At 42.0% G+C, this 20,808-nt stretch overlaps 1 protein-coding gene across 7 annotated transcripts in view; it reads right to left on the bottom strand.

Annotated features, from left to right (window-relative positions):
- Positions 1 to 1,146: 1,146 nt before the first annotated feature.
- Positions 1,147 to 20,808, bottom strand: part of ABLIM1 (actin binding LIM protein 1) — a 307,714-nt gene continuing 288,052 nt past the window's right edge. For all 7 annotated transcript variants that reach the window (XM_043550680.1, XM_043550675.1, XM_043550677.1 and 4 more), the window contains 4 exons: positions 16,341 to 16,348; positions 14,025 to 14,099; positions 9,553 to 9,633; positions 1,147 to 7,975 (listed from right to left, as the gene is read on the bottom strand). In XM_043550680.1, coding sequence (XP_043406615.1) covers positions 7,862 to 7,975; positions 9,553 to 9,633; positions 14,025 to 14,099; positions 16,341 to 16,348 — 278 coding nt within the window. In that variant the 3' untranslated portion in view covers positions 1,147 to 7,861. The remainder of the gene's footprint in view (positions 7,976 to 9,552; positions 9,634 to 14,024; positions 14,100 to 16,340; positions 16,349 to 20,808) is intronic.

Below are 20,808 nucleotides of genomic sequence, written 5' to 3'. Positions count from 1 at the left end.
TGGAGGATTGCTGCTACATCAGTTCCCCTGCCCTCTCCCCCTAGAAGGGACACTGGGGCTAAGGGTTGCTATCCACAGCCATTCCAGAAGAGGGATTTTTCCCTACCCACATGCTTATCCCCAGCACCCAGCCCAGCTATTCTGGCTAAGGACTTGACCTCAAATAGCAACAGCAGAGACATGACGACACTCCCATTTTGGCTGCCCTTCCTGCTGTGCCCAGGACCAGAGCAGTTCAGTGCAGCTACATTGTGGCTCACCTGGAGAGCTGGGTCAGGGGTGGGTTGGGTATGAGACCCAGAGCTGCACAGAACGAAAAGTACAATTGCATGTAGATTCTGTTTGCACTAAAGCAAAGACTGTCTTGGCAGCTTCACATGGTACTTCCATGCCAAGAGAGCCTGCTTTCTTCGGAGCATTTCTCTTCTGGGTGCAGGGTGGGAGGTGCTGAGAATCCCCCTGATGTGCTGAGTGCCCACAGCTGCCACTGAAGTCAGGTGGAGTTGCGGCTGTTCATTGTCTCAGGATCATTCAGGTGCACTTGTAGGAAGCTAAACAGGACGGCTCTGCTCATCACAGAGTGTCTATGGCCTCTTTCCAAGAATGGGTTCTTCATCTTCTGTATCCTACTCATAGATGGGAGGTTGAACTGGATGAAAAAGACCCCCATTCGGTGAGGTATTTAAGCACATGAGAAATCCCACTGACTTAATGAGTCATGGGTTGAAGAACCTTGCTGAATCGCTTAGCATGCAAGTTTGAGCAATCTTGCTGCAAGGAAAAAAATGGGATAATTTAGATACCCAGTCAATAAAACAGTCTTCCCTTTCTGACTGCTGTGACAGTTACTAGAATGCTTCTGAACCATAAAGTAACTGTGCTGAATTACCACTAGCCATGTGGTTGTTGGGTTGTGTGTGTATATATATTTATATATAGATTTTCATAGTGACTTTCTTATGGGAAACCATGAGTACTGTACTGCTAGTAAATATCCTTTGCAACTCATCTGCCTCCATCTGTTCAGCTCTGTGAGGTTTTTTTTGGTTCTTAGCAAACATCCTGATTTATAAAAAGATTTTAATAAAGGCCCATGAATATGAAAAAAGTAAATAAAAAAGGAATGAAACAGTTTGCATCCACCCCTTAAGAATAAAGCACAAAACTTTATTCATTGACTTGATCTGAGTACAACAGTGATGCAGATTATAGTGGCATAGGAGTGCAATATGTGTTGCTTGCAATATGAAAGTAGAGAAGATCAGTAAATGTACAGAACAGCAACCTCGGTCAACTTCTCATTTCGCAAACAAGCAGACTCACTGTATAGACAAACACCAATTCACTTTTACAGAAAGACTCAGAAATAGAGCTGTCCCACAAACCATTGAAAAAGAAAGGGAATCTTTCAAAAAAGCCTGGTTTGTCAGGTTTCTGAAGGGAGGGGAGAAAGCAAAATGAAACTTAACACAAAACAAAACCCCCATCACTAAAACCTATCAACTTAAAACAAAATATCCTTTTAAAGTTAGTTTTATGTCCCAAAACTTAAACCCTAACCATCTATAAGGCCCCCTTACTGCAAGGGTTGTTAGCAACTCACACAGTCACACTGCTTGCACAGAACAGTTTCATTAATGATGCAAAAATCTCATTACTATGCAAAGAAATGGCTTCTGGGATAGATATTTTTCTGGCCTAGCCACCTGAATAAGGGCCTGATCCAAAGTAGGCTGAAGTCAATGGGAGTCTTTCCATTGATTTCAACGGGCTTTGGATCAGGTCCAAAAGACGCATATAGGCACCTAAGTCCCAGTGACTGTCAATTCCTCTCTGCATCTTTAGGAATTAGGCACATAAATACATTTGAAAATCTGGCCCAAAGTGCTGTGTTTGATACACTAACTGTATTCTGCAAGATTGTACAGCTGAAACACCTGTTTGCCTCCAGAACAAAACGTAAGGCCCGTTTCAATCACAAAGCATGTAGGATCAATATTCTCTTCTGTGGATGAACATTTTGAGGAAGTAATTAACATAAATGCATTTCCTTGTGAGAAGCCCTTTGGGAAATGAAGTAATTCATGGCAACAACACTGATGGCCAATTATTTCCCCACTTCCTGAACCAGTGCTTACATTTAAATTAATATGCTTACTGGAGTCAGAGATGATGCCTGACAAGGGGGGCTTTCAACTGGAACGTCCAAATCTGTGCACGACACTGGTTTTCTTATCATTTAAATGGGACACACAAGGTGGGGGAGGGAATCACAAGACAAAATCCACACCAGCTGCCACCCACTGTGGGCCTTGTAGCCAACCACTGGCGGTGTTTTCCTACCAAAGGAGAAAGGCACATTGTTCTCTCATCACAGAGCTCAGTAGCACTTTCTGTGCTCCTCAATACATTGCAATAGCATAAGACCATACCCCAGCCCTCCCCAGTATGTGTCTGCTGCCCTTGTTTGCCTGAGCTTCCCCACGAAGTCTGAGGGGATGAACAGTGCAGTGGCACCGGGACAGCTCAAGGGAGCGCTAACTGCAGGATCAGGACCCAAGTGTGTGTGGTGGACAGAGATGACCATGGCTCCAGGACAGGTTGGGTGCTTTGCTTGTTCCCGCCAATGGGGGTGGGTGGCGAATCTTCTTGTGACTGTTCTTTTCAATAGATATAAAGTAATGTCCAACATGTGGAGTGTGTCATAGCAAAACAAAGACCAAACCGCCCCTACCCCCACACCTGAATCCTGAAAGGGTGTTAATAGATATCAAAGAGGGGAAAGGGATGGAGAGAAAGAGGAGGTTTTTCATTCATTACATACTCCTCTGTCTTAAGACCCAGCCCTTCTAAGGGCTGAGTTCTCCCAACTTCCATTGAAGTCAATGGGACCTACAGGTGCTCAGGACCGCTCAGTATTAGGTCTTTGGGATACAGCATTGGCAGTGCTGAGTGCTCTCCTCTCTTTCTAGGGGCTGATTCTGTGGTCACCTTTTACACCAGCTTTTTTCCATTGACTTCAGTAGACTTACTCCTGATTTACACCTATTACTCCGGATTTACATTTGTCCATGACTCCAGTGACTTCACTCCATGAGAGTGAGCAGCACTTGGCTGACCTGCAATTATTTCCTCTTAAGTACTTTAAGCTTACTTCTGAGGAGCCCTGGAGGACCCTAGCTGAGCCAGACCCACTGCCCACCTCAAGGCATCCCTGCCATATTCATAACAGAAGAAAATAATTTTCTCTTTGTAAAGATTAACTTGAATTTTAAAACTGGCCACAGCATAAACATCTCGAGAGAGGCAACTACTTCTCAAAGGGATTTGGCTTCAAAGGGTGGTAGCTAATTCAAGCTTAACAAATCTTTCCAAAAAGATTTAGTGACTCTCCCCAAATGATAGGACTTTTGGACCATCTGGGTGAAGACAACTTTCCAAGGTGTGCCTCTGAATGGGGAAAGGATGGCAAAACCTTCAGCATCAGAGCAAGTAAAAGTTTAAAACAGGCAAACGTCAAAGAAAAGACAGTCCATGCCTGACAGGAAACACCAGGAAATTATCAGAATCACAAAATTAAGTCTTTCACCTTGTAAGACCAATAACCCGCTCATTACTTTTCCAGGCTGACTCTTTTCATTGCATATGGAAGCTGATCTGAGTTTACAAGTTACCACAAAGCATATTGAAGGAGCAGTTACTAACCAGAAACTGAGAACAAATGTGTATTGTCGTTAGACAATCTTTTCAAACTCTTAACAGCACTCCAATCTGTTTTAAGTGACACCAGCATGAAGTTATCTACTAAGGAAGACAAAATAACTTAATGAAGCTCCTCAAACAAGTTTTGAAAGGGGAAAAAAATGGTTTCATGTTTCACCGGGAAGATGAAAGTGTTAGACATGTCTAAAATCTTCCAAATCTATCCTTCCAGCTACTGGCTTAAATCTGCAGAGAAGACACAATGCACATATTAAGATAAATGCACTATTATTCTGATTTTCAAGCCTGAGTGGAAATGAGTTCACTTACAATATAGTGCAAGGACATTGGACTGGCCAAGTCTTCCTTCTTTCTGGTTTATATAAAAATTCTTGTGTCTTTTTTCTGTCTCTTAGTTGACAGGAGAGGGGACAAAAACGGTAAGTCATATTACTTGATCCCAACTACACTGACGAATATTGCTAAGTTTCAGAGTAACAGCCGTGTTAGTCTGTATTCGCAAAAAGAAAAGGAGTACTTGTGGCACCTTAGAGACTAACAAATTTATTTGAGCATAAGCTTTCATGAGCTACAGCTCCTTCATCGGATGAAGTGAGCTAAAGCTTATGCTCAAATAAATTGGTTAGTCTCTAAGGTGCCACAAGTACTCCTTTTCTTTTTGTGAATATTGCTAAGCTACACACAGCATTCCTCAGCAATCTCATCACTGCTGGTATGGGTGCTGCAGACCTGAATGAAAGGCAATAAGTAATGGGCAGCATTTTCAAAAAGAAGTGCCTATGGCCAAATTCTGCACTGATTTACACCCAGGCCAATCATGGCAATGCACTAGTATACTCAGAACATGCGAACACATCAGCAATCAGGTAACTGCATGCTCCAAATATGCATTTGTATCTGCAAATGGGAACCTACATGAACAGCAGCATATCTCCAGGGAATGTTGAAGAAGGAGGGGGAATTTAACTACATCTTGAAGATATGTCCCAAAACAACAGAATACGGGAGTGGTACTAGGGAAATGATTCACAAACTGACTAAGGAGCCTCTCCCTGGGGCTATGTCTCTGTTCACAAGGCTGCTACTTGCCTTCTCCGCCTGATGGGAAGGTAGAAAAACCTGTGGTGAGAATTACTAGCTGCTCACTGGAGAAAACAGGCCCCAGGGCTGCAGCAGTCATCCTTAAAGTCATGGCATCTCCTAGGGTTTGTGTACACGGGGACATTCAGGAAAGTTAAGATGAAATAACTAAAGTTGTGAGGTAAAGCAACATTAATTCACAGTAGCGGAGAATTTAGCGACAGTGAACTAACATCACTTTTGTCTTGAATGACAGCATTTACACAGTGGTGTAACCCTCTGTAATTAATGTACTTTAACTTCACACATTTATCTGATTCATCTTAACTTTCCTGAATGTCTCCATGTATTTCTTAGTAATGGAGAAACCTATGGTTGTAAAGAACAATGACACCAGCTTCTACATAGTCTATACTCATCTTCAGGATTTTGCTAACATGTCTGGAGCATCTAAATTGGCTTCTCTTTCGTTTCTTTCTAAGCAGGGATAGTGACAATAGGTTGGAAACTGGTAAGAAATAGATACAATCTAACCTGAAGTCATTTTTCATAGCTTGGGTTTTTGAAAATAAAGCACTGAAAACAACCAGATCAGAAATTTTGAAATTCAAACTTTGCCGTTTTTCAACTTTTCCGCGGATAACGTTCCCGTGTCTGTTGTGCAGATGGTTATTAATAAATCTAGAGATGGAGGGAACAATGTGGTCTGCAAGCATGCAGCTTTTCCTGTGCTATGCAGGAAAGCATCCTTTGAACTGAAAATTAGAACTGCGAAAAAGACGCAGACTAAGGCTGACCCTTGAAATCACTGCTCACCAGCATCTGTCACACTATGTTCATGTGGAGTCATCTGCAGGGTTGGGACCTAAACAATTTCAGGGATTTTTTAAAAACTGATACCCAAAATATCCATCTTGAAATTGAGCCATAATCTGCAAGAAACAAATAGCAAATTTCAGTAAGTCCCAACCCTAGCAAATGCCCTAATCATAAGATGTTTGCTCCTTCAGTGTGCTGTGTTTGGTTTCATTGGTAACCCGGATTTGCATTTCACATTTCAGTTATTCCACTCCCATTTACTTGTTAATAGTAATCTGGAAATGTTTATTATGCTTGTGCTGGAACGTGAAACAAAACAACATGCTGAACTGATCCTTGTTGTAACCCCACTGAAGTCACTGGAATTACAGCACCTCCACCAGCCCATCCCCTGGTCTGCACCATATCTTTCCCCTGGCTGTGCTCTTTAGCATGCAGGATGTATGGATCCCCTGGATAGGTCCTCCAAATACTAAACCCACTGCCCAGATCTCTTCAGTGGAACAGCACTGGTTCTGTTGGATCAGGCCTCTCTGGGACTGCAAACAGAAAGCAGGATTTGCTTAATTCTGCACACTGAGAAGATTAATTATAGGACAGCATGCTGTCCTGCTGGAGCAGAAGTGCAGAACTCAATGCAATGATCCAGAATCTCACAACTCCTACACGACCTTACAGACCTAACCACCTCCTCCTCCTGATGTGTATGTGTTAGTCCTCATTAACAGAAAACACAAAAGCCTCTGGTGTCTCCCATGAGGACTATCAAATCTAAAAGGAAAATCTTGACATCCCTTTGTAGACTAGCACACTCATAAAAGAGAGGGATACATTGGCAGTTCAGCATCAATGTAGAGAAGACGCTGACCTTTCAGCAGCTAAACATTCATTCGGGGAAGTTAATGTGTTCCTCATGTCCTCGTGTGAATACAACCTGCCTTCCAAGCAGTGAAGTTATATACAGACAATCCTCACACTCTGGAGCACAGTGGGAAAAGAATGCAAACAATAATAAACATAACTCGATTCAAAAAACTATCCTGCATGACTTCCTGCATCCTACAAAGCATGCCAGGCACAAAGGAAAAAAAACAACAAAAAACCAAAATCCCAAGGCTGCATCTTTGTAGCATGAAAGAAATTCCAAACCCTCTTTTCAAAGCATAAGTGAAAACACGGTAACAAACAACAAAAGAAGTGCTCAACTTGATACACTGTGCAGTATCCTCAATGTCTGCAACAGTGATTTAACCAATGAGACTGTACTGGGAGAACATGGTGCAAGATAGGGCTATTTCACACAGAAGCCTCCCTTCCTCTGCCAAAAGGGGTTAAATCGCATGTCTGCCCACACAGAAAAAAATTCTCTGCTGGTGCAACTCAGTGCAGCTGAGCCGTTTTTCAGTAGCAGGGAATTTGGCCCAAAGTCTGTGGGTGTGCACCGGAGCATACATTAGAAGAATTTCCTTTTAACCCTTTCATTCCCTCCACCCACCCTAAATCCCCAGACTAAACAACAAGAAAACTGCCACTCCTACACCATTCCCTTTACTTAAATGACTAGTAAAGCCCAGGCCCATGTTAATTAAAGCAGAAAGTATGGAGGAGGGAAGATCTGAAAACATACACAGCAATTCACTATTGATATCCTAGCATATATGTAGTACAAGTACAAGCAGGGAATCTGTTTTCCAATAATTTGGTTGGTATGCAGCGGAACAGAGCAAACTGCCTACCTCGTTCTTTCATAACAGAAAGAATATGCCCTTTTAAAACAGTGCCAGTTAAGAAATGGTGTGCAAAAAGGATTAATTTTACCATATGGGTATACTACAGAATATATGTATATATATTCATTTCTTGAAATGATTACAATTCTTTCATTCTACTAGGCATCCTAAGAGCACTTCCTGGCTCTAGCAATAAAGTTCGTCATATTCGGGACAAAAAAAAAGGGAATATTATTGAGGGAGAAGAAAAGAACCGCTTCCTATCATGTATACAACATGTAAAAAGTTTACACATGTGAAAACTACCATCGAGTTTCTGAACACAGAAATTTTTACCCCATTGGCAAATGTTCATCTTGGCCCAATTGCTATGAATACAGGTGCCTTTGTCAGATTTTCCCTTTTTGGTGGATGAGTAAGTTGCTCTCCAAAGAGAATTTGGACTTTATCATACAATATCCTATGCAATTTGTTTTGTTTTGTTTAAAGGGCTATAAATGTAGAGTGAATTAAAAGAGTTTTGCTTTCTTCTTCATGTCGTTGCGTCTCCAAAGAGGTAACTTGTCAAACTCTTGTATTGTCATGCCAAATATTTCTTGAAAAACTTCCGGTGCTAAGTGACGCTGGAAAAAGGGAGAAAAGCACAGTCAGTAACAACCAAGGAGATGTCAATGGAGAACGGGCTCATTAAAGATTGCATTTCAAAGCACAGCAAGTCTCAGGGAGCTAGGGTAAACTGGCAAGCAGCTCCAGTCCTAGCCTTAGGGGCCTGATTAAAGGTCCAGGGACACACACTGAAATAATGCTAACAAAGCTCTCAAAGTGCTTTCCACCACGAATGAATTCATAATCATACCTACATCTTATATAGTGATTTTCATCAGTAGGTCCCCCAGGCACTTTAAAAGAGACGTCAGTATCATCCCCACGGCACAGCTGGGGAAACTGAGGCACAGAGAAGGGAAGTGACATGCCTAACGTCCCAGCCAGCCAGCGGCAGAGCCCGGAATTGAACCCAGGTCTCCTGAATCCCACTCCAGTGCTCTATCCACTGGGTTTCACTGTCCCCCATTAATTAGGTTTCTCAGCTCACTTGCGACATAGGTATTACTGTTTCCATTTTAAGAGGGGGACACAGACAGAGAGTGATTAAAGGACTGGGCCAGCTAGCATGCAGCACACGTGCTAGGGAAAGCAAGGCTTGACTAAGCCATCTCTCCAGCAAATCACACTCCCTTGAAGCTGTGGTGCACCAGCACCTGCACTGGCCACACCCCCTCATAGTGCTGTCTCAGACTCTACATAGGTTTCTTCCTCAGCTGCTGCTTAGAATATGCTGGGTGGGGGGACGAAGCTCTCCCTGGTGCATGAGCAAAACACAGGGCAGGAATACACCTATAGCTCACAGATCCATTCCTTTCAAAACATATAGAAACGACCATAATGCTGTTTGGATATTGGTGGCCCCCGTCAAAGAAACCGGGTTTATAACCACAAGCAGTCAGAACATCACACATCTTGCCCAAATCTCCTTAACCCACACTGATGAACAATTTTTAATGTGGAAGTAGAGACATAAACCTCATGCTTCTAGACATAAGGCAAACACTAACTAATGGCACCTGGGAAGAAACTTCTGCTGTGGGCAGGTTATTCCATAACAGGGCAGTCTGGAGTCCCTGGCTCCTCCGTAGCAGCTGGCAGGGGGGCTGGAACAATCCGTACAGTGGGGGTGCTGAGAGCTAATGAACCAAACGGTAAACCCCGTATATGATGGAAACCACTTCAAGCCAGCACTCCCAGCACCTATGGAATCTGGAACCGGCCACTGCCAGAGATGTGATACTGGACCGGAGCTCATGTTCCTATGATTATTGGATAATGATTTACCAATATCTGCCTTCTCATCAATTTATGAGCAAATACAACTGGATGCTTGAGCAGCTCTGTCGGTGAGGTTAAATGAGACATTCATATTCATTCCTCAATGCACATTTGCAATTGCTATAGTATTTAACCCTTCGCCTTTGCTACCACCTCCGGAATCCTTCCTCTTGACAAATCTCCATTGCTAAGCAAGGCATTTCTGAGCAGGCTTCTTGGTTCTAATCAAGGGCCCACACTTCTACATTTGATCGTTCAAATGAGGAACAATAATAAACTTCAGTAGGAAAGTCTATTTAGGAACTTGCTTCCTTACCTCAAGCCGGGTTCTGTCTACATCCCGTAATATTTTATTTCGCCCTCTGTTGGTCACCATGAGCATTTCATATGGAAAAATCTGTTCGTGTATAAGAGGGATGGGGGGAGGAGGGGGAAGAGACGTATTTACATTCAAAAACAAAGAACATATATGTATTCTTCACCCAACCACACAACCACTGTTCTTAGAAAGAAAATACAAAACTATAAAAAAAACCTTCAAGTTGCCTGAAATTGAAGTCCAGTCTGGCTTGAACAAATACTCCTTCGCTAACAAAACCAACTCGACCACATTTCGTAGGTACAATACCCGTCAGCACCATTTTCAGAGATGTGTATATCCACACTTCCCACAGACTTATATAAAAGGTACAATATATACATTTGTTTTTAGCCACAAAGATGCATCTCTAGTCAATTTTTTGCCACTTGGTAAGTTAGCGTGGAGTTTATTTAGGTAAAAATATATATAGCATTCATGAACACTTTTGATGGTTGCAATAATTTGCACAGTTCTAAGGAAAAGAACTAATGTTTATTGTACTTCAACCACCACCACCACCTGAAAATAGTCAGAAAAAGTAGCATCTCTTAACAACTTTGTTAGTTACCACATCGGGTCTTGTGTTGAGTGAAATTTATCAGATGAATTATTTTCATGTTGTTTGTTGATTTGTTTACAAACAAATCACAGGTCGCCACTGTGCATTTTGACCTTGACATCAATGGATGGATTGCAGGAAAAGGTTTTGTAGAAGGTTTTGTTCATGCCTTCCCCTTCTTTAACATGGCATACATCCATTCAATCTTCTATACAATATTTTATGAGGTTCTCTGGTTTGATTAATATTGTACTGAATAGTCAGATATTCCACATTAATCAATTTTTGGGACTAAGGAAGATCATGCTCTTCATTTATTTGGACAGGTTTAATGCCACAGTTTTAAAATGAAAAGACTTGGAGCTTTTCCTGTCAGCTATTCCCTAATCAATCTGACCCAATCAAAATGATATGCCACAGAAAGGAATAAATAAAATTTGGTGCCTAAAATAAAGTGCTGGATTCACAGCCCTGGAAACTGAAGCCCTCTGTTTAGTTATCAAACATCTACAGCATAGACAGCAACAGTTCAGGTGTCCCTTTGTCGAGACACCTATGTGTCTTTGCCATAACTTAGAGAGACCATGTCTAAAGGTAATGGAACCTCTAATGGTCCATCTCCTATTGTCCATTTCACCTTTGGCCGCTCTGCTGAGCATGCCCACAAGCTTCTCAATTAGGGCCTGACTCAACTCTTATTTAAGTTAATGTGAGTTTTAACATGGGCTTCAGTGCAAATTGGATTGGCCTTTATTGCCAGCTGTGGTGGTGGTTTTATGATGTGCATATTTGTCCACGGGGAAAGGACAGAGACCACCAATTCCTCTCACAGAAACCGCTATGCAGCCAGCCAATGTTATAAATACGCTTAACGTTCTTAGAAATTAAGACTGTCCCTGGTGACAAAACTGTGTATTGTCCTGCCTCATTAAGTTCATTCCATAGTCACCAACTATCCCAACAAATTTTTCAGAAGCACAATAAATAAGATTCAGCCATAAATAAACATACCATTGAGTTTATTGTAGTTAATAACTTAAATAACGTGTACTTAACCATATATTACAACCAGTATGTCTTAGCAGAGTCTGACATTCTCATAATTGTACAATTAGTTCTACTTTATACTTTAAGAGTTACATTGTTTCTGTTCAACACTTAAAATAACTACAATATACAATTTTATATGAAAAAGTGTAACTTGTCATAAAATAACCACAGTGAACACAGGGAAAGCTTATTTCAAAGGTTTGAGGTCATCATCACGTTTTATATTTAAAAATTCACTACATAGCATAGTTCATCATTCTTGGTTTCAGAATACACAAACTCTAACCCCCTTTTGAGGTACCCTTTGCTTGTTTCTATTGGGTGAAGTTTCGTGAAATTCACCAATTTCCACATCCCATATTTTTCATGGGCAATAAACACACATTTTGAGCCAGATCCTCAGCTCATTTAGTTGGTGTTGGCAAGTTAATTGGACTACACAAATTTACACTAGCTGAGAATCTGGCCCTACATGATTAAATGTCAACACAAACTAAACTTTTACTTCAGCAAAATTCCCATAAATTTTACCCTGAGGACAATGTCAGATTTGCCACCCAAAGCAAGAATAACAGTTATTTAAAAATGTATTGCCTGGGTCCATCAACAGAAATGGTGGCTGTAAGAGGTTATATTGCATCAAAGCAGGCATTATATTGCAGTAAGGAGCCAGAATAAAGCAGGATCTAGGGAGTGGTGAATTCCCCAAGGTAGATATATAAATATATTTTTAAAATATGCATTTCATTTAGGTCAAGGCTTATGAAGCCAGGGATAGTGCCTTCTATAATATGTCTGGTGCTGACTCAGAAGCAGAAAAGGCAATGTTGTCTGCAAAAATTGCTGCTCACCCTAAAGGCAGAAACATCAACCCTTAGGATTTTGGCAAAACCATTGTTTTTCAGCAGGTTAACCATCAACAGAGAAATATATACAATGTAAAACACAGCTCTAATTGAATCCCTCTCACTATTAACACTCAGTTTCAGTCCCAAAATGCCTTTAGCCACAGTTGTAAAGTATTACATTTTATACTCAGGTGATACCATCCCTTTCTCAACAAACACCCTAAGAATCCCTCTTTTCAAAATTGAATTTAGGGCTGATGAAGGCAGTGGACTGACAGCCCTGGAGATGTGAGTCTGTTATTCATTGTTAGAGCAGGTACAGTATGGGCAGCAGCAGCGCAAGCTTCCCACCATCTGTCTCACTTCTTGAGCGCTTCAAAACTGGGCCTGTCCCATAAATTTCGGTAGAGGTGGCAGCTCAATGGCTAGGTGGATTACTTGGGTGCTCCAGCCTCTTTGCCTGCTTAAGACTTTGGCTTCTCTACTGAGGCTACCAACTTGGGGTCTCAGTTTGTGCCAGTTCAGGTGATAGCTAATTTGGGATGGTGCCACCTGCAGGCTAGGAAATGGACTAAGACTCCCCCGCAACTCCCAATTCATTTCTCATAAGCCACATTTCACATTAGCTGGTAACAATCTTCTCCCTGTGACTATTAACAGTAATGACCAAGAACAATGCCTCTCTTTACTTCCTTCACTATGTTTTACACAGGGAGAGTCCAAGATATTGTAGGACCATAAGAGTTGAGCGTCATCTAGTCACATGGGGATTAATGCGCCTGGGTCACATGAGTCATGTGAGTGTTCCATTTGAATACTGAGAAATGACGGATTTTGGTGAGCATGCATCAGTCTAAATGTTTGTGTGGGAAGCGGAGGTACACCTAAGGAACATTCCTCTTGGTCACATGGGAGTCACCTGGAGATTGTACAGGGCTTCTGCCAACTGGACAGGTAGCAGTGCCAATCTGTTACATACAGTACCGTCAAGGCAGGGCAGTACTAATCCACAGGAAAAGATGCACTGCTGCTGTCCCTCGCCATTGTCTTTCAATTACTCTCGAAAATAATGTTTTCATGCTTCCCTTCTGGCTCACTATACCAGTCAAACAGGATTGGAATGAAATGGAAAGAGAGAGTCTCAGAAAGGCAGTGAGCTTGGCTCGAAAGCAGAGGTGGGGAAAATGCATCTGTTTACTGCACCAGGCAGCTTCACATTATCTCTTAATAAGGAGAAGGATCTCTTCTTACGGGTTAGCGTGCACCCCTAGAAAGGTGTGTTGCTATAACCCACAGGTTTCAGATGTACGGTAAGGTGAGGCATAACAGCTATGCTGATAACTGCATTTGTTTTACTAACAAGCAGCATACACAGTTGGGTAAGTTGGACAATGCCTGTGTATAAATGACTTCTCTTCCTGCTCCAATAACTTGAGTATCAAACCCTATTTAACTTTTAGGATCTGATGCTCGTTTATACCAAGGCCTCTTTCCACAGCTGGAGTGGTATAAAGAGGCCTTAGTGTGAGAATTAAGCCCTTCCCTTTCCACTAATGCTCTGTAACTAACCCTGCCTCACTACAGTTAAACATGCCTGTTCCTGAGTTCTGCATCTATCCAGGTTTAAGCACTGTGGGTTCCTGCTGTTCTGACTCTTTGAATCACTGATGTGCAGGGAATGAGCTGCATTTGGCATCACTCAAGCACTTTCAGCCTCTCAGTGTTGCTCTCTGAAATCCCTCCTTGGGGCTGCACACTGTGGCTGCTCTTGTCCCTCCCCTGAAGCAGACAGGAGGCACACCCATGCAAGGTGAGGGCCAGCACAGAGGGAGAGATTTGGCACATAAGGAGCAATGATTGGGATGAGGGAAAGAGAAACAACAGAGACTCAAGACATTTCCTATAGTATCTCATCTGCAGTACATATTCAAACCTTCACTGTCTCGAAGGAAAATATTAGCTGCACTTGCCTTTGGTTCCAACATGTTAGGCATAGACACTCCTCTGTCCATTCTCATTCCGGGGACATGACCATCCGGGAGGGACTGCATCGGATACAGGTATACATCAGACACACAGGTTACACATACATACACACAGGGAAAAGGTACTTATGTAATGGTGAAAACAGAGGTGAATTTATGCTCAAACTTTCCTCAAATCTTAACAATTAATCTTAACATATGGAACACTGTCATAACTCCTGCTTATTATTTTTCTAAGGTGAGCTCTGGATCCCATCTCCAATTTTCCTTCCCTCAAAGGCTCTGATCTGCTCTCGGCTCAGTAGGCCTGGACATGGCTCACTGTGAAACCCATCCATACCACTCCCAATCAACCAGGGGGTTACTACAGAGTGGCCACACCTTTCCTGTCTCCATGGCTTCCTCTGTGGGCTTGCAGCTTGGAACCTCAACTCAGACATATGCGCCGAGTCCGCGGGTGCTCCAGGGCTGGAGCGCTGACGGGGAAAAATTGGTGGGTGCAGAGCACCCACCGGCAGCTCCCTGCCCCGCCTCCCCCCCCCCAGCTCACCTCCGCCTCCGCTCCGCTTCCACCTTCTCCCCTGAGTGGGCCACTGCATCCTGCTTCTCCCCACTCCCTCCCAGCGCTTGCGCTGCAAAACAGCACGGCAAGCCTGAGAGGGAGGGAGGGGGCAGGAGGAGGAATGCGGTGCGCTTGGAGAAGAGGCGGGGCCAGGGCAGGGATTTGGGGAGGGATCCAATAAGGGCAGGGAGGGGGCGGGGGCGGAGCACGAGCACCCACCGGCACCAGCGAAAGTTGGCGCCTGTGAACTCAGATCCCACACGACAATATGTCTGGGCACTATTAAACCACTGGGCCACACTGCCCCTTGCAACTGTCACTTTATCACTTGGACAGTGTTAGAGTGTGGCTTTACTCTGAAAAAGTGACTGCAAAAATGGCACCATGAAATTCCACGCAAGTCTTTTTTCTCATAACAAACGGCACTCAGTTATATCCGATATGCTCAGCTGACAAGTAAAATGGTGTCATTTCTAACTGCAAACTCTACCTGTATGTGACAGTCAATCTGAGTTCTTTCCATTTCACACATCATCAGTAATAAAGGCTTTGCAGGTCCTATTACAAAGGCTCTGTTACATGTGTATCCCACTTTTCCATTTTATCTTCATGGACACCTGGGAAAACCTAATGCCTTTCCCACAGGAACAACTGATTGAAACTTAGGGCAACTCCCACTAAAGTCAATGGAAAGAGATTCTTTGACCTTAGTGGGAGTTAAATCGGGCATTTAATGAACAATTCTGCTGAACATGTACCAGCATGAATAGACTCCAGTTTACACTCTGCTAGGTGTATTGGCTCTACAGTGATAGCAAGTGAAAAGTAGCATCAACTTATTTTTGTCACATAGGCAGATTTTACTGGGAACGCACACAGGAGGCAGCTCTTGGTTAAGAAGGTGCCATTTCTACATAGTTACTGTTCATAGCATAACCACACTTTAAGCACAATGCATGGCATGACAAATATGTCTTGTAATCTGTTATCCTCTCACTGCAGATCCATCTTTGATACGGTACATAATCAATTTGCCCAAGTATTTAAATTATAATAATTATTTAGCATTTATATTGCCATAGCGCCTACAGGCCAACCATTTTGGGGCTTCATTGTGCTAGGTGCTGTATAAATACATATTATTGTGAACATTCATTAAGATATGCAATGGCAAAAAGTTATCACTGGGATCTGGAGAGGAGGGGCTGGCACTTGCAAGAGCATCTACTGCTGGAAGATCTATGGTGACAGCATCATAGGAGGCCACTGGCCAGCTTTCTCAGCTGGAGGGTGAATTCCATGTTCACAGCCACAGACAAAAAGGGAGAGTTTGGGGCTTGTAGTATGGAAGATGGGGGCCCCCAGAATGAAGAGGAATGTGTCTAGACCACCCTTTAGTTGGGACAAGACATGGGGAGAGAGAACCCATGCTCAGATGCCAAGAAGGAACCACTACAGATAACTTTCATTTCCACATCAATTAGCTTTACAAAGCAGGTCACAAAACTGGCGTGCGGGCCTCCTCACCCATACAGTTCTGGGGCTGTACCAGGAAGAATCTTAGCTGTGCCTGTCCCTTGTTGATACAAGTCTACATCGTTGATTATGCTTAAACATGCAGATAAACTGAAACAAATGTCTTAAAAAAACCCTTCCCTGTAGCAGTAATTCAGACTTGAATAACAGAGTGGATGTTTTTATCTCTGCTGTCAGTTGATGGATGAAAACCCGTACTCTACCTGGAAATCTGAAAAGCAAAGGGAAATCTCGTCAGCATTAGAATGCAGCAGAACATGGATTGGTCACAAACACCGAACAGAATATTTTAATTGTTCAGCGAAAGCAGTATCAGATCAGTTTGCAGCCTCCAGCAGATATCAGCTTGCTGTTCACCACTCTGACACTATTGATGTTTCTCAGAGATATCGGAAGATAGTTGCTATCAATTCACAAAAGGGTGCATTAGCTCCAGTAACTCATCTCCGCTTATTTTGTAATTAAACATGAAAGAGATAACAGTCTCTCTGTCCCAGTCAATCGACAATGTTGGAACTGGTGTGATGTACTGATGTTGTTGGGGACAGGTCAGATTTTCTGACTGACTTGAATCCAAAGGCCTGATCCAGTTTCTACTGAAGTCAAGGGAAAGATTTAAGGGAGAAGGTAATTAGAATCCAAGGCCTTATCCAAATGAGAAAACGGTACCAATTTAATGACATTGGTTTAGAAATTGGCTTAATTAAATCAGTGCAACATCCTATATGTTAGTTAAATCTAGGGCTGTCAAGCAATTAGAAAAAACTAATCACGATTAAACGCACTGTTAAAGAATAATAGAATGCCATTTATTAAAATATTTTTAGATGTTTTCTACTTTTCAAATATATTGATTTTAATTACCACACAAAATACAAAGTGTACAGTGCTCACTTTATATTATTATTTTTGATTATAAATATTTGCCAGTAAAAAACAAAAGAAATAGTATTTTTCAATTCACCTAATACAAATACTGTAATGCAATCTCTTTATCATGAAAGTTGAACTTACATATGTAGAATTATGTACAAAAAAATAACTGCATTCAAAAGTGAAACAATGTAAAACTTTAGAGCCTACAAGCCCATTCAGTCCTACTTCTTGTTCAGCCAATCAGTCAAACAAGTTCATTAACATTTGCAGGAGATAATGCTGCCTGCTTTTTGTTTACAGCGTCACCTGAAAGTGAGGACAGTTGTTCTCATGGTACTGTTGTAGCCGGCATCGCAAGATATTTACATGCCAGATGCACTAAAGATTTATATATCCCTTCATGCTTCAACCATCCTTCCAGAGGACATGCGTCCATGCCAATGACAGGTTCTGCTCGACAATGATCCAAAGCAGTGCGGACTGATGCATATTCATTTTCATCATCTGAGTCAGATGCCACCAGCAGAAGGTTGATTTTCTTGTTTGGGTGGTTCAGTTCTGTAGTTTCTGCATCGGAGTGTTGCTCCTTTAAGACTTCTGAAAGGATTCTCCACACCTCATCCCTCTCAGATTTTGGAAAGCACTTCAGATTCTTAAACCTTGGGTTGAGTGCTGTAACTCTCTTCAGAAATCTCACATTGGTTCCTTCTTTGCATTTTGTCAAATCTGCAGTGAAAGTGTTCTTAAAACGAACAACATTTGCTGGGTCATCATCCGAGACTGCTATAACATGAAATATATGGCAGAATGCAGGTAAAACAAGGCAGGGGACATACAATTCTCCTCCAAGGGGTTTAGTCACAAAATTAATTAACACATTATTTTTAGTGAGCGTCATCAGCATGAAAGCATGTCCTCTGGAATGGTGGCCCAAGTATGAAGGGGCATACGAATGTTTAGCATATCCGGCACAGAAATACCTTGCAATGCCGACTACAAAAGTGCCATGTGCATGCCTGTTCTCACTTTCAGGTGACACTGTAAATAAGAAGTGGGAAGAATTATGTCCCGTAAATGTAAATACACTTGTTTGTCTTAGTGATTGGCTGAACAAGAAGTAGGACTGAGTGGACTTGTAGGCCCTAAAGTTTTACATTGTTTTGGGTTTTTTGAGTGCAGTTATGTAACAAAAAAAAAAAAAATCTGCATTTGTAAGTTGCACTTTCATGATGAAGAGATTGCACTACAGTACTTGTATGAGGTGAATTGAAAAATTGTTTATCATTTTTACAGCACAAATTTTTGTAATAAAAATAATAATATAAAGTGAGCACTGTACACTTTGTATTCTATGTTGTAATTGAAATAAATATATTTGAAAATGTAGAAAAACATCAAAAAATATTTAGTAAATTGCAATTGGTATTCTATTGTTTAACGGTGTGATTAAAAGTGTGATTAATTGTGATAAATTTTTTAAATTGCGATTGATTTTTTTTGACTTAATCACATGAGTTAACTGCGATTAATTGACAGCCCTAGTTAAATCAGTACACGCTTCCTGTGCAAGACCGAAGTCGTTATGGTAAAGAATATAAGCACTATGGCACAGATAGTAGAAATATATTTCTTGTGGGTCAATTCAAGTAATGTTCATAAGTGCAAAAGTGCAAATTATTATTTAAAATAATCACCATCAAAATATTAGTCTCTGCAAGTGCATTGAACTCCCACCACATCAGCAAACATGGCACTCCTATCGGCACTGCAGTACTGCTATGCCTCACAGAGCAAAGAGTAGGGACCCATCTGTCTCTCATGGGATTTTCTAACTGTCCCTGAGCCACAGAGTCTTACTGTAGATAGGTCTTGGGGGAACCTCACAAAAAGCTTATTCCAAACCTATTTGATTCAATTGGAAAACTTTCACTGAGTCAAAAATTGCAATGTTTCAAATGATACAAACATTTTTTGTGGACATTTTCAGACTGTTTGAAAAGATATTTAAAAAAAAAAGAACCCAACAAATTGTTTTAGCTGGCTCTAAGGATTTTACAGTACAGATAGGATCAAAGAGTGAGACTGTCAAAGGGATCTACAGGAACTCCCACTGAAAGTCCGAAGCTGCACAACAAGATGATGGCAGAGCTGGGAACAGAACCCGGAAATCCTAACTAACCTTAGCCAGAGGCCCACTCCCCTAATGTGACATTGACAGAAAGTAAGTTCATATTCTCTGTGTACAGGGTACAAAATATACATGCAGTACTTAGCTACTCTGCTGCATGCTGTTATGCCGGACATTGGGCAGCGTCCCTTCACTTGCAGAGGAGAGCTGAATATCCAACATAAACCACATTCTAGGAGTAGTGAAGAAAATGTCATAGGGAATAGGAGAGCTTTCAGCAAACTAACTCAGATGTACCAGACCAGTTGTCCATCCCTGGCTAGATCCATCTTGAGAAATACTGTATAATCATGCCTGGAGCAGTACATGCCTATTGATACATATAACATACTTCTGAACAATCCCTAAAGCTTTTAGCACATGCAGAATTTGCTGTTTGACTTTTTAGTACTAAGGAGGAGGACTGCCTGTCTCCATATTTAGTAGAAATGCAGATATTAAAAAGTACCAGTTGTTCCTGTTCTGATGTGTATAACAAAAGTCAGAGAGAAGAAAACAACTGTAGGCTCTGCACTGTTTAATACAGATGAGGCCCAGAGAAGCTGGTTTGATTTTCATCCTGTAGGCTTCTCCATCAACTGACTGATTCATCCAGTCTCCTGATGTTTTAAAAGGCTATGAAGTGCTATGAAATACCTGACGTGCTTTGTAGGTCTAGGATAGCTCACTGAAACTCCTAGATGCTACATTTGTGAACACAAATGGCTGGGTCCACACATATGGGACCATCATTTCTGCTTGAATGCACTGAAGGTTATCCCAAGAGGTTCCTCACTTGTCAGATAAGCAGTTAACCTCACTGGCACTAGGACCTGGGCTTTCCCAACATTAAGACCTTTTGGAAAATGGGAGAAACCACAATAAATAGCAGAAGGCAGCTCAGCAAACCCAGCTGCATCATGTAATGTGGCCTGAGTTCACAGTCCCATCCATTTTCTATGCCTAAGATTGCATGACAACTTCAGCCATGTTTTTGTAGCCAGGTCATGACACCCACATCGGACCTGTTACCACAAACAGGTTGAGCTGTGAGCACTCATGAACTTTTTGCTCAGTGCAACCATGTGTCAACCTTGACTGAGCATCCACACCCCCATCAATATCTGACAGTGTTTGCATTATGGGAAAATCAGAGAACCTCTCAGTTCTGGGTTGGGAGCTACACAGGGCAGTACCAGCAGCACATGGGACAAAGCATTCTGGAGTGTTCTACCAAAGAGTAGGGAGGAAGGAAGTCTGGCCAGTCCAGTTACACCGGCCTGGTTGCAGGACCCATAGGAGCAGAAAATAATATTATGATCTCCTGAGACATTGATGAGCCAGCCAAGCCCACTGTCCTGCATGACACATGGTTAGTTGTCACCATTACTAACCATGTAGTTAACGTGATTCATGGGAATGCAAACCCCCCTTGTTTAAAACTAACCATTTTTTACATGCTCATTTACAAGTTAGAGTGCAGATAGGGCCTGATTCATAGTTGAAAAGCTGAATGAAGGACACCTTCCCTTCTCCTTCCCCATACTATAGCAATGTTCCCTGGCTGGAGAGGCCTACGTGGGACTCTCTTCACGGCCCCAAAAGGCTACTCCAAGAAGAGGCATGTC

Source organism: Chelonia mydas, chromosome 7, assembly GCF_015237465.2.
Source record: "Chelonia mydas isolate rCheMyd1 chromosome 7, rCheMyd1.pri.v2, whole genome shotgun sequence".
Taxonomy (NCBI): Eukaryota; Metazoa; Chordata; order Testudines; family Cheloniidae; genus Chelonia; species Chelonia mydas.
This window is presented reverse-complemented; position numbering and strand designations above follow the sequence as displayed.